The 13950-nt window shown below is 38.4% G+C and overlaps 1 protein-coding gene across 9 annotated transcripts in view; it reads left to right on the forward strand.

The window, feature by feature from the left end:
• LOC147341427 (fibrous sheath-interacting protein 2-like) overlaps nt 1-13950 on the forward strand; it is an 81740-nt gene that overhangs the window by 2835 nt on the left and 64955 nt on the right. For 4 of the 9 annotated variants that reach the window (XM_086389310.1, XM_086389304.1, XM_086389303.1 and 1 more), the window contains exons 3-8: nt 1078-1239; nt 1959-2048; nt 2253-2392; nt 3469-3610; nt 4241-4348; nt 4763-4910. In XM_086389310.1, the coding sequence (XP_086245436.1) occupies nt 1078-1239; nt 1959-2048; nt 2253-2392; nt 3469-3610; nt 4241-4348; nt 4763-4910 (790 nt within the window). Of the gene's footprint in view, nt 1-1077; nt 1240-1958; nt 2049-2252; nt 2393-3468; nt 3792-4240; nt 4349-4762; nt 4911-13950 lie in introns of those variants that run through there. The other 5 variants (XR_015159661.1, XR_015159660.1, XM_086389308.1 and 2 more) reach the window with 3 other exon arrangements.

Genomic DNA, 13950 nt, shown 5'->3' on the forward strand with positions numbered 1-13950 from the left:
TGTTCAAAACCAATACATTCTACCCCTTCCCACAAATTAACATTCCTAAAACACACTCAAAGCCTATTTGACTAAAAAGTGATAACACTCCTTTTCAGTTTGTAAATGTAGCCCTCTTCATTGGTTTCTTGCTCCACTATCTTCTATTTCCCATATTTACATTGTGTTACTCTTTTATTCACTTGTTAGCTACTTATTTCCTGATTTTTCCCCCATACTTATACTGATTCGCTCTACAATTTATTATATTGATTCCCCTCAAACACATGTATTTAATTATGACCAGGTACTATATTCAACTACCCTAACCACTAACTTAGTGGGATCCTTCTTTATCTTTTAGCAATATCTCCTCAAGGAAGTAACACTATATTTTGCACATTTAGTTGTTTGTTTGTTTTTTTTTTAACTCTACCCTTGACCTGGAGAAGGCAATGGCACCCCACTCCAGTACTCTTGCTTGGAAAATCCCATGGACGGAGGAGCCTAGAAGGCTGCAGTCCATGGGGTCACTAAGAGTCGGACACGACTGAGCGACTTCACTTTCACTTTTCACTTCCCTGCATTGGAGAAGGAAATGGCAACCCACTCCAGTGTTCTTGCCTGGAGAATCCCAGGGACGGGGGAGCCTGGTGGGCTGCCGTCTATGGGGTCGCACAGAATTGGACATGACTGAAGCGACTTAGCAGCAGCAGCAGCACCCTTGACCACCTTGTAAGGTGAAGCTATGACAGGTAGATGGTAGCAGAGTTTAGACTAGAACCACAGTCTCCCAATTTCTTAGGCCATGCTTCTTCACCTGACCTTGCTGCTTTGTGAACTACAATCACTTTAGCAGAGTACCATGGAAACGGAATTTAAAGGTCTTTCATATTGATTTAAATGCAAGTGGAAGAAAATTACAGTATTCTACTGTCTTTTTTTCAGATCAGCCCATTGTCAGTATTCTCTCACTTCAGATTCTTCTTGCATGTTTTATTTTCAATGAACAGCCTAATCACCTTAACAAATTGAGGTTTAAAAGTGTGATTTCATTCATTTTACATATGTAACACTTTTCAATCTATGTGTTTGCAGCTTTATCAGCCTACTTCTGACTTTAACCTGTTTGATCCTTATTGTCGGCTTTTACAAACTGACTATAAAAGCCTGCACGATCCACATTTAAAATCATACTATAGGCGAAAAGATATCTTGAGGAGATTAAAGAAAGGTGGCTATATCACCAGCAATAATAAGGTGGGTTGAAGTTTGCTTCCAGTTAACCAGCATAAACCCATGGTCTTGATATAAGCTTGCTTCTGTACTTCACTGGGAACCTGTGTCAACTTTTAATTGAGCAATAAAGAATACCTGACAGAAAACTAAGTGAATTACTCAATATTTGAGTAAAGAGAAATCAGATGGCTGTTTCTAAATAAAATTGTTCCCACTTGATCATTTTTCTTTGATAAAAGCAAAAGATAAATGCCAAATGATTTGAATATGTAAAGACATATGCATACACATTTATTTATGCATTTTCTCTCAGCTGTATTATTAGTGCCTTTCCTTTGGCTCTAAAAGTATTAATAGCACTGTATACCCATCAAGGGATATTTTCAATACCCTTTGAGAAGACTAGAGACAAAATGGAAACCTAACAGAATACAGCTTGATAGAATAAATTCTTCTGAAAGTTAAACATCATTATTATACTGATATTTTAATAACATTATTTTGTGTGAACCATATTATTGAAGTAATATTATTTAGGTAGACATTTCCTGGTGATACAGCCACCGTAGAGAGATATTGCCTTCTAAACTGTTACCAAAATGTGCTATCACTAGCCTTGATCCCAAAATTGTTACTAAAATGAATGTTCTTATGACTCTTTTCTCTGGAAAGTTTCATGATTGTTACAACTTTTTTGTAACATATTGTTACAACAAATATTTATATATTTGTTTTTATAGGTTGTATGCACCTTGAAGGAATTGAATAAGTACAGGCAGTATCTCACCCGTTTGAAATTAGACTCCGAAAGAAACTATGTAAGAGAACAAGTAAGTTAAGTGCTTGAATTTGTTTTATTTGAGGCCCGTAAGAAAGTTTTTATGTAGGTTGTGGAAGAAAGACTTAAATGCAGGTTAATGAACCATTTGGAAACTACAGGATGTTTACCAAGCCCAAAACATGAGAAGTCATATCAAAGGACAAGGTTATTTCTGGCCAATATAAACACTGTACTTCTTTTTTTTCCCTCCCAGGAAATGATTGAAAAACAAGTAAATAAATTGTATGAAACCAAGAGAGCCTGTGACCGTCATGGCAGTACACAGTTCCAAGGTTGGCTGTTACAAGAAAATAAACTAACAACTCCAGACCAAGAGCTGTTGATAAAGCAAAGGTATGACCAAAGTTAATGCATATTTTTTGTGGACGTATTGTGGACTCCAGAAAACTGTAAAAGTACTAGAAATAATTGAAAGCAGAATAATTTAAAAAGTATTAGACACAATTTAACTTCCTATAGTCTTCAATGTGGACTGAAAAGAAAGGAGATTAAGAGATAGCAGGGATTGGAAACTTTGATACCATAGCTAGGAAAGAGTTTCTACCTGAGAAAATGGAGTCATGAGGAACCCAAGAGGTAAGACAAACTGATATTTGAAGAACAATTCCGAAGTACAGCTCCCTGAGCTTGGGAAACCCAAGTTCATAGTAGTAGAGGGAAAGGTGTCATTAGCACATTTCAAACTTAAGTTTAAGGAAATTACTGCTGGATAAAACAGAGAGAGTTGCTATAACTTCATCTGATGTTAATATAAACAGGTGTTACCTCCCCAACCAACCATGTATGTTCATTTAGCTATTACTCACACACATTCAATCTTATTATTCAGCGGCTGAGCCCATGCCCCAGGAGGCAAATGGATGAGTTATAGTTCCTTCTCTTTTTCCTTTATCAGGGGTGAGGGCCAGTTCCCCATCACCTACCTCTTATATTCCATGGATTCATGTCAAGCCAGAATATATACTGATTCACCAAAGTGGCAGACTGGCAGTCTTCAGGCCTGTCTACACATGAGAGATTGTTCAAGGACTTGACAATGACAGAGAGGCCAATAGCCACTTATTTTTCAAAGAAAATTCAAATATACTTGTTTTTTGAAGTCAGTCCTTAAGTTGACTTCAGCCGTCTTTGGAAACTCATGTTACAGAGCTCCTGAATTAGGACTAATCTCTGTATAAAATGCTTTAAATCAGTCTGTTCTACATTTTGCCATTGTCCTGACCACAGTAACAGTCTGATGAGTACATCATGGTGAGTTGGTGGACCATGTTAGCTTAAAGAACTCTACATTCCTGTAGTTTAAGAAATAAAAAACAACCCAGAAGGTGGTTTGGGAATATCAGAGTAGATAATACCATCATAAGGGAAACACCCAGTTTATCTTCCCTTAAATTTTCACTTTTACTTAGATATTTAGATATGATTAGCTTGGAATTAAACAAGCTTGAACACACGGCAGAAAAGCAGAACGTACTCCGGATAAAGGAAGAAGAAAGACGACATCGGGACCACGTTAGAAGAAAACTTAGTCTCTGGAGACAAACTGAAGAAGTGAGAAACACCAAATTATAAATATTGATGGGGAAATTATGTGTGATTATTTTATTTATAAACATTTTTAGCAGTCCCACCATATTACCTGAAGTTATTTCAGGTCTAAGAAATAAACCACTGCTTTAAAAAATCATAATTATTTTAAAATAATAAACTGCTATTAATCTTGTATCACCATTATAACAGACAAGCTTTTACTTAACATAGTGAGACTGATACCACAAATTACATACCATCATAGTATAGACACACTTCATCTGCTCTTAAAGTTTTAGAATTTAACTAGTGAAAAATAATCATGTCTGTATTCTCACTCCTCAATGCTCAGACAAGGCTATTTGTTCAGGCTCTCTGTCAGAATACATTTAAGGGCAACATATTACATATAATAATTCCTCAAATCTATAAGAGAAAATCACCTTTCCAGCATCTTTTGAGATCTACCTTTGAAGCATAAGCCCATTCTAAAGCCAGTGTAAGATTTTCATTATGGTTGTCCAAGTTCCTATAAGGGTCTTAATTTGACCTAATTTGCTTATTGATCAAAAAAAAAAAAAAAAGAAAGAAAGAAAGAAAAAGATTATAAAAGAGAAGCCCTGCTGACTACCATGACATTGTGCTCTTTAGGAATGGAAAACACAAGAAATGTTACTGCTGTCAAAGATTGGAGAAGAAGTAAACAGAGAAGCAAGATATGAAGAACAACGTAAAAAAGTCAAAGATGCTCACCATAAGGTAGAGTGACCTTTGAACAATAACTTGGGCTGTTTTGAGGAAAGGGTTTTGCTAATTTTGATATTTTAAAGTGTGGATTTTCAGAAGTGACTTAAATTCACAAGGATAGCTATTGATGGAAAGAGCCAGTCTGGTCTGAACCTGAACTTTAAGTGCTGGTCTACAATGGGACCAGTCTCCAGAAAGTAGGCAATGAGTTCAGTTGGACCTTGTTATTAAAATACATTCTTCAAGCTGGACAGCAAAAGGAAACTTACCTTTATTACCTTCCTAGCTCTGTACTCTGATTTTAGAAATCTCAAGAAAGAGGGCTTCCTTCAAATGTACCATCATATTTGAAGTATCTGTTATACATTTCCAGTGGCAAGTTGATATTAAATTTTAAACACTGAATATATATTTTTTAATATTTAGAAAAAAGCACAACTCGAGAAAAAAATCCCTTATTATTTACCAAAAATGCAAAGGAATTACCTTCAGAGAGAAGGATCAGAAGAAAATGTATTTGAAAACAGAAGTCAAGATGAAACAGAAGATGAGAGAGAAACAATAAAAGACAAAGGTAAGTAGAATATGCATAAATATTTATTATCAGTGGCTTTGTAAAAAACCCCTCTATGTGCTAATATAGTGAGGTGACAAAGCCCTTGCAAAGAGAAATTCTAGAAGCTCACACTTACAGGCACTTCCCACTTACAGGTCAAGTTGTAGAGAATGTACAGACAGCCACACACATTCACACAATATTGTTATGTTACAGACATTATAACAAATTACACACTTCTGTAAAGTGCCTCAGCAGACAAGACTGCCTTTACTAGGAGTTTAAAAAGGAGCCAGTAGAGGAGACAGAACAACAACAAAAAGGGAAAGAGACAGTTATATATAGATAGAGAAAATGAGCCAGTAAGACAAAACATTACCCCCAAAACAGACTGAAACAAAGAGGGAGACAATGAATGAAAAATAGAAGGAAAATTTTAACTGAGGTCCACTAAGAAAAGATTATACAAAACAGTAAGCTAGAAAGAGAAAGAGAAAAAAAATTAAGTAGAAAAAAGGAAGAGACATTTAAAATATCCTAAACAAGAAATAGAAATAGAAAGAACAAAAAGGTTGAGAAGGAGAAAATATGATACAAAAAGAATGAAATGGAGATATAAAGAGGAGGAAAGTGAATGAATGAAAAAGAAGAATATTAAGCAGAAGAAGCTAGTAAGAAAATATACATGCACATGCGCGCGTGTGCACACACACACACACACCATGAGGGAGTGGAAGGAGACAAAGGCAAAGAAACAAGAAAAAAAGACAAGGAGTATGAGGAAGAAAAGCAAACAAAGAAGACAAAGAGTGAAAGAAAGGGAGCAAGAAAAAGACACACAGACAAAACTAGAGAAACAAAGGAGTAGGAGGAAGAGAGAGAATAAAGTTTAAAAAGGATATGTGAACAGAAAAAAGTAAGAAAAAAAAAAAAAAGAATGTGAGAGTGAGAAAAAAATTTGAAAAGAAGCCAGTAGGAAAATCTAATACAATTTGGGCAGGGAGTAATAGGGGAAAACATGAGAAGTTAGTAGAAGAAAAAGAGAGAGACTTAAAAAGGAGATGCCAATATGAAAAAGCAGTACATTGAAGATAGACTGAATGGAATAAAAGGATCCAGTAGGAGAGGGAGAATAGGAGAAAAGGAAAATATTAACATTAAAAAGGAGGAAGTTAAAAAGTCAGTAAAAGAAAATAAAACAAAAAATGAAAAAATAAAAAAGGCAAAGAAGGAAATGAAAAGAGGAGAAACAGAGACACAGAGCAAAAGGGAGAGAAAAAGTATAGTACAATAAGGAAAGAGAAGGATTTCAAAAGTTACAGAAGACTAGCATTAAATAAGGGGGGAGGGGAAGGTAGAAGGGAGGGAAGATGGATAGATGGAAGGCAGAAAATATGAACATACTTCAAAAAGGAAGAGCCAGTAGCCAGTAAGAAAAGCAATACAGGAACATAGAGAGAGAAACCATGGAAGAAAGAGAGAAGGGACAGAGAAAGAGAAAAGAAATATAGAAAAGAGGTAAATAGGATGAGTTTATAAAATAGGAGCTGGTAAAAAAGGCAGGACAAAAAAAAAATAGAAGGAAGGAAGAGAGAAAGGGAGAAGGAAAGCAGACAGTTTGAAAAGAGAAGCCTGTAAAAAGAGAATAAAATAAGAAGAAAGAAAGGGAAGAAGGCAGGCATGCAGGCAGGCAAAGAAAAGAGAAAGCAAAAGAAAAGGCATGAAAAGGAGCTATTAAAAATGGGAATAAAGGAGAAAAGGAAGGAAGGAAAGAAAAAAATTTTAATGAATAAGTTATAGGAAAAAATAAAATGAAAAGAGAATGTGACTGTGCGAGAGAGAGACTTCAAAAGGAGTCAGAGGAATTTAAAAAAAAACCTGTAAAATAAACATGATAGATAATAGATAGGTAGAACCAACTTTTAAAAGAATAAGCCAGAGGGCTTTCCTGGTGGTCCAGTGGTTAGGACTCTGTGCTTCAAATACAGGGGGCCCAGTTCAGTCCCTGGTCAGGGAAGTAGAGGCACATGCCCCAACTAAGGGTTTGCACACCACAGCTAAAGACCTCACACGCCCAACAAAGCCCAAAGACACCACAGGCTACAACTAAGACCTGCTACGGCAAATAAATAAACACTTTTTAAAAGAGTAACCCAGAAATAAATGAAAGTACAAAACAAGACAGCAGATGAGAGAAAGAAAGAAACGTTTCAGAAGAGGAGCCCTCAAAAGTGAGTTTAAAAGGAGCGAGAGGGATGGGGAAAGTGCCGGGGGAGGGTGAAGGAGGGAGAAGGGAAGACAAAAAATGTAAAGCAAAAGGATCAAAGGCAGCAAGTAAAAGACAAAGAGAATTAAGTCAGAAAACAAAGAAAAAGAAGGTAAGTGTTTAAAGGATGGGACAGTAGGAAAAAGTAAAATAAAAAGAGGGAATGTGATTGTATAAGAGGCTTGAAAAGAAAGAGTAAGTAAAAAATTCAAGTACAATTTGGGGAAGAGGGCTGTTTAAAAAGGAGACTTCCGAGGGGGCTTCCCTGGTGGCTTTAGTTCAGTTCAGTTCCGTTGCTCAGTTGTGTCCAGCTCTTTGTGACCCCACGGACTGCAGCACACCAGGCCTCCCTGTCCATCACCAACTCCCCGAGTCTATTCAAACTCATCTCCATTGAGTCAGTGATGCCATCCAACCATCTCATCCTCTGTTGTCCCCTTCTGCTCCTGCCTTCAATCTTTCCCAGCATCAGGATCTTTTGAAATGAGTCAGCTCTTCGCATCAGGTGGCCATAGTATTGGAGTTTCAGCTTCAACATCAGTCCCTCCAATGAACACCCAGGACTGATTTCCTTTAGGATGGACAGGTTGGATCTCCTTGCAGTCCAAGGGACTCTCAAGAGTCTTCTCCAACACCACAGTTCAAAAGCATCAACTCTTGGGTTCTCAGCTTTCTTTATAATCCAACTCTCACATCCATACATGACCACTGGAAAAACCATAGCCTTGACTAGACGGACCTTTGTTGGCAAAGTCATGTCTCTGCTTTTTAATATGCTGTCTGGGTTGGTCATAACTTTCCTTCCAAGGAGTAAGAGTCTTTTAATTTCATGGCTGTCATCACCATCTACAGTGATTTTGGAGCCCAGAAAAATAAAGTCTGACACTGTTCCCACTGTTTCCCCATCTATTTCCCATGAAGTGATGGGACCAGATTGCCGTGATCTTAGTTTTCTGAATGTTGAGCTTTAAGCCAACTGTTCACACTCCTCTTTCACTTTCATCAAGAGGCTCTTTAGTTCTTCTTCACTTTCTGCCCTAAGGGTGGTGTCATCTGCATATCTGAGGTTACTGATATTTCTCCCAGCAATCTTGATTCCAGCTTGTGCTTCATCCAGCCCAGCGTTTCTCATGATGTACTCTGCATATAAGTTAAGTAAGCAGGATGACAATATACAGCCTTGACGAACTCCTTTTCCTATTTGGAACCAGTCTGTTGTTCCATGTCCAGTTCTAACTGTTGCGTCCTGACCTGCATACAGATTTCTCAAGAGGCAGGTCAGGTGGTCTGGTATTCCCATCTCTTTCAGAATTTTCCACAGTTTATTGTGATCCACACAGTCAAAGGCTTTGGCATAGACAATAAAGCAGAAATAGATGTTTTTCTGGAACTCTCTCGCTTTTTTGATGATCCAGCAGATGTTGGCAATTTGATCTCTGGTTCCTCTGCCTTTTCTAAAACCAGCTTGAACATCTGGAAGTTCACGGTTCATGTACTGTAGAAGCCTGGCTTGGAGAATTTTAAGCATGACTTTGCTAGTGTGTGAGATGAGTGCAATTGTGCAGCAGTTTGGGCATTCTTTGGCATTGCCTTTCTTTGGGATTGGCATGAAAACTGACCTTTTCCAGTCCTGTGGCCACTGCTGAGTTTTCCAAATTTGCTGGCATATTGAGTGCAGCACTTTCACAGCATCATCTTTTAGGACTTGAAATAGCTCAGCTGGAATTCCATCACCTCCACTAGCTTTGTTCGTAGTAATGCATCCTAAGGCCCACTTGACTTTGCACTCCAGGATGTCTGGCTCTAGGTGAGCAATCACACTATCATCGTTATCTGGGTCATGAAGATCTTTTTTGTACAGTTCTGTGTCTTGCCACCTCTTCTTAATATCTTCTGCTTCTGTTAGGTCCATACCATTTCTGTCCTTTATTGAGCCCATCTTTGCATGAAATGTTCCCTTGGTATCTCTTATTTTCTTGAAGAGATCTCTAGTCTTCCCCATTCTATTGTTTTCCTCCATTTCTTAGCACTGATCACTAAAGAAGGCTTGCTTATCTCTTCTTGCTATTCTTTGGAACTCTGCATTCAAATGGGTATGTGTTTCCTTTCCTCCTTTTCTTTTGGCTTCTCTTCTTTTCATAGCTATTTGTAAGGCCTCCTCAGACAGCCATTTTGCTTTTTGGCATTCTTTTTCTTGGGGATGGTCTTGATCACTGCCTCCTGTACAATGTCATGAACCTCTGTCCATAGTTCATCAGGCACTCTATCTATCAGATCTAGTCCCTTAAATCTATTTCTCACTGCCACCGTATAATCGTAAGTGATTTGATTTAGGTTATACCTGAATGGTCTAGTGGTTTTCTCCAGTATCTTCAATTTAAGTCTGAATTTGGCAGTAAGGAGTTCATGATCTGAGCCACAGTGCAAAAAGAATAGAAGGAACGTTTGGGGGGAAAAGAGAAGAAAGAACAGTTTTTTAAATGAAGCCAGTAAGAAAATCAAGTAAAATTCTATGTGGTGTGTTGCTGAAGTACAGCTAAAGTGTAAAAACCAATAAAAAATACAGTAAAATGAAGATAGATGATTTGATACCTAGATAAACACATAGGTATAGGTAGGACTGTAAAAAGAAGCCAATAAAAAAAGACAATACAGAAAAGAAAAGCAAGAAGAAGTAAAGAAGAGTGTTTAAACACTGGAGAACTGAGAGAAGAGGAAGGAAGGGAAGGAGTAGAGAGGCTGCTATGACAGAGGGAACAGGCTGTTAGAGGGAGAAAGATAAGGAGAAAAGTAATGAAGACCAAAGGAAAAGAGGGTGGAGGGAAAGTGAGGGGAATATAGGAAGAAAGAGGAGGAGAGAAGCAGTGGGGAAAAGCAAAGAGGAAGGAGAGGGAAGGAGGGGGGAAAAGGGCTTGCAGGCAGCAGGCAAAGAAGACAGAAAAGCCAGAGAGAGTGAGAGAAAGCCATAAAGATATATAGAGAAGGGGGAGGGAGGGAAGGAAGACAGGAAAAGAGAAGAAAGACACAGTGAAAAAAGGGAGCAATAGATACACAGAAAGGAAAGAAGGAATGGAGGGAGAGAGGAGGAAAGGAAGGAAGGAAAGGGAGGGGGAGGAAAGGATGGAAAATGGAAGGAAAAGAGGATGAATGAGAGGAAAATAAGAAAAGGACAAGTCACTCAAAAAGGAAAAGGTAAGAGATTAAAGATGAGCATGAAAGTGTTTGAAAAGGAGTAGCCAGTAAGAAAAAAATCAAGTACAATGGTCTGTACAAGTGAAAGAGATTCAAAGATGAGAAGGAATAATTTTTTAAAGACCCTAATATATAGATTAAAAAATAGGTGATTTATAGTTTGGTAGCAGGCAGTCAGATGGACAGAACAGACTATAAATAGGAAGTACCAGTAAAACAAAAAAAAAAGAGGTATTAAAAAAAGCATAAGAAAAATTGAGCAAAAAATGAAACACAGCAGGCAGGAAGAAAAACAGTAAAAGAAAGTGGGAAGATGGGATGGAGGGAAGGAGAGCAGGCAGGCAACTTGAAATAGAATGAATTGGTAGGAGAAAGTAAAAGGAGAAAGAGTTTGAAAGTGAGAGAAGCTTGAAAAGATGGAGTCAGTAAGAAGCTCACGTAGGACTGTGGCGATGGGAGATTTAAAGAGAAGTTATTGAAAAAGACAGTAAAAGATATAAACAGATAGAAAATAGAGTATAATTTTAAAAGAAGCCAAGTAAAAAAGATAATAGAGAAAGATAGTGTTGAAAAGAGAAAGATGAGAAGAAAACAAAAAAGTGTAAAACCAGGTCCCTGTAAAAAAAACAGTAAAATCAAGCAAAAAGAAAAGAAAAGAAAGCATCCATACATGGAGGCAAAGGAAACAAATACAGAGTGGGAAAGAAAGGGAATGAGAAAGAGACATGGGAAATAAAAAAAAAAAAGAAAGGAGGGGACAAAAGAAAATAAAGAAGTTAAGATGCTAGGAGTAAGTTAGAAGAATAAAGGAGACAAAGAGAACAAAAGAATGATTGAAATGGGGAGAGGAGATTGAAAAAGAGGACCCAGTGAGAAAATTAGCACACTAGGTGGGGCAGGGGAATTTAAAAAGAAGTCAGTCACAAAAGAAAATTTAAAAAAAATGTATATACAGAGATTATTAATAGACATTTTTAAAATTAAAAAAGCAAGTCAGAAAACTCAACAGGAAAAGCAGAAGGAAGGAGAGAGGGAGGGAGGAAGGCGAGAAGAAGGGGTAAGGGAGGGATATATGGTCAGGGAGGGAGACAAAGGAAAGGAGGGATGCAGGCAGCCAGCAGACAAAGAACAGAGACACAGTGAAAGGGAGAGCTAGAGAGACACAGCCAGGAATAGTGGAAAGAAAGGAATTAGGAATTAGGAAAGAAGAGGTTTAAAAGGAAGAGACTCAGGTACAGTTGGGAAAGGGGAGAATGCCAGGTTTTTTAAGTCAATAAAAATACAGTAAAATGAAGATGATTGATAGGTACATAGCAAGGAAGATAAGTGCACAGGTTTAGGTAGGTGGAACTTTAAAAGGACAATCCAGTAAAGACAGTACAAAGGAAGGAGAGAAGGGGGCGGGCGGGGAGAAAGAGAAGTTTAAAAAGGAGCCAGTAAAAACTTAAGAAGGAAGAAGAGGGACTTTGCTGGTGGTCCAGTGGCTAAGACTCTGCACTCCTGGGTTTGATCCCTGGTCAAGGAACTAGATCCCACATGCCACAAGTAAGATCCAGTGCAGCCAAATAAATAAGTCAAAACATTATTTTAAAAAATGGAAGAAGGGAGAGAGGGAGGGAAGGAAATAAGGAAGGCAGGGAAGGGAAGCAGGGAGGGAGGAAGAAAATCAGTTTAGAGAGGATGTTTCAGAAGACAATTACATGAATAAGTAGAGAGAATGAGAGAGGAAGATACAGGAAGAAAATTAAGTACAACTGTGCAGGGTGGGAGAGAGTTCTAAAAGGTAGAAGTCAATACAGAAAGAGTGCAATGAACATAGATCATTAATAGCTGGATAGATAGCTAGGTAAGTAGGTATGTATGTATGTATGTAGGTGTATGGATATGAAAAGAGAAGAAAGGGAGAGAGGTAGGAATGGAAGGAGGGAGGGGTGAATAAAAGGAAGAAAGGGGCAGGAAAGAAAGTTTATAAGGGAAGAATCTCTGGGAAAAAGGCTAACATAAAGAGTGTGATCATGAGAGGCAGCAAGAGAATGCTGAAAAGGAGAAACTAGTGAGAAAATACAGTCATGGACAGAGAGATCTAACAATACATTAAAATAGATAGGAAGATTGGATAGCTAGGTAAGAAACAGATTTTAAAAATAGAAGCCAATAAGAATGGCAGTATAAAAGAAGTGCAGAAGACAGAAGAAAAAATTTTAAGGGGAGTCACTTAAAAAGTATAAGAAATTAAAATAGATAACCAACAAGGACCTACTGTATAGCACAGAGAACTATACTCAACATTGTGATAACATATAAGAAAAGAATCTGAAAAGTGTGATTCATAGAAACTGAATCACTTTACACCTAAAACGAACACAACATTGTTAACAACTATATGCAATAAAGCATAAATAAATAAGGATTTAAAAGTATAAGTGGGGAGGGAGGGAGAGGAGGGATAAAAGCAAAGGTTTAGAGATGAGACTGCAAGAAAAAGAAAGAGAGAGTGCGCGGGGAGCCCAGGCAAGGCAGGGCACAGACCTTGTGACTCAGCCTCTCATGGGAGCAGGCCTCCGTGGCAGGCCCTTGCCAAGCGCAACCGCCAGCCCAGGGGCCTGAAGTCACCAATCCTGTTTATAGCCTGGGTTCTTCTGGGGTTCCCCATGCAAATTCCAAAGGAATGGTTATCTAGCTGGTTTCCCCATGGGCTATACAGCAGCAGCTCCAGCCTTTTCCCTCAACATATATCCTGGAGCACATCCTACCTTCCAAACAGGTACCCTGCTAACTGCCCACTCCCCAGCTCCTGTCACCCCCCACCCACCCCACCAGTGTGCCAGTGTATGCAGCCCCAAGAATGCCTGCCTACAGCTATGCGCCCCCTCCCTGGTCACCCACAGACATTTGCAGATGCAGCTGTGTAGTCACATCATGGAGGTTCCACAGCCGGTGCTGCAGGCCTCGTGTCTCCAACCAGGACTTTCTTCTTTGTGCGCTAGTATGTATGCTTAGTCACTCAGTCGTGTCCGACTCTTTGCAGCCCCATGGACTGTAGCCGACCAGGCTCCTCTGTCCATGGGATTCTCCAAGTAAGAATACTGGAGTGGGTTGCCATTCGCTTCTCCAGGGGTTAATGCTCTAGACAATTAGCTAAACGCTACTACGGCTGACCCAGCAGGTCCCAGCACACTCAGTCTCCAATTGACTCTGTGGGTTGGTCTTAAAGCAAATCCTGTTTGGTGGGCTGTCAGGCAATTTTTTAGCTATCTGTAATTAAACAAAGGGAATCTTAATCTATTCTGAATCATACCTAGTTGAATGCATGTTAAAAAAAAAACCCACAAAAACAAAACTCACATAATTTATCTGCAGTGACTGATGAAGAATCATCACATGCAAAGCTCAAAAGTATGGAAAAATATTTTACAACTTGTGTCACTAATGACTGTCATAATATATGCAAAGTCTTAAAAAAGAGACTGTGTGAGTAAGAATATCAAGTACAATTGTGTGTGGTATGGGAGAGATTTTAAAAGTACAAGTCAGTAAAGAGACAGTAAACATACATAGATGATTGATAGCTAGATGGACAGCTAGGCATGTAGGTATGTA

This window comes from Bos grunniens, chromosome X (assembly GCF_055505025.1).
Source record: "Bos grunniens cultivar Pamir isolate PY7600 chromosome X, Bosgru_T2T1.0, whole genome shotgun sequence".
Taxonomy (NCBI): Eukaryota; Metazoa; Chordata; class Mammalia; order Artiodactyla; family Bovidae; genus Bos; species Bos grunniens.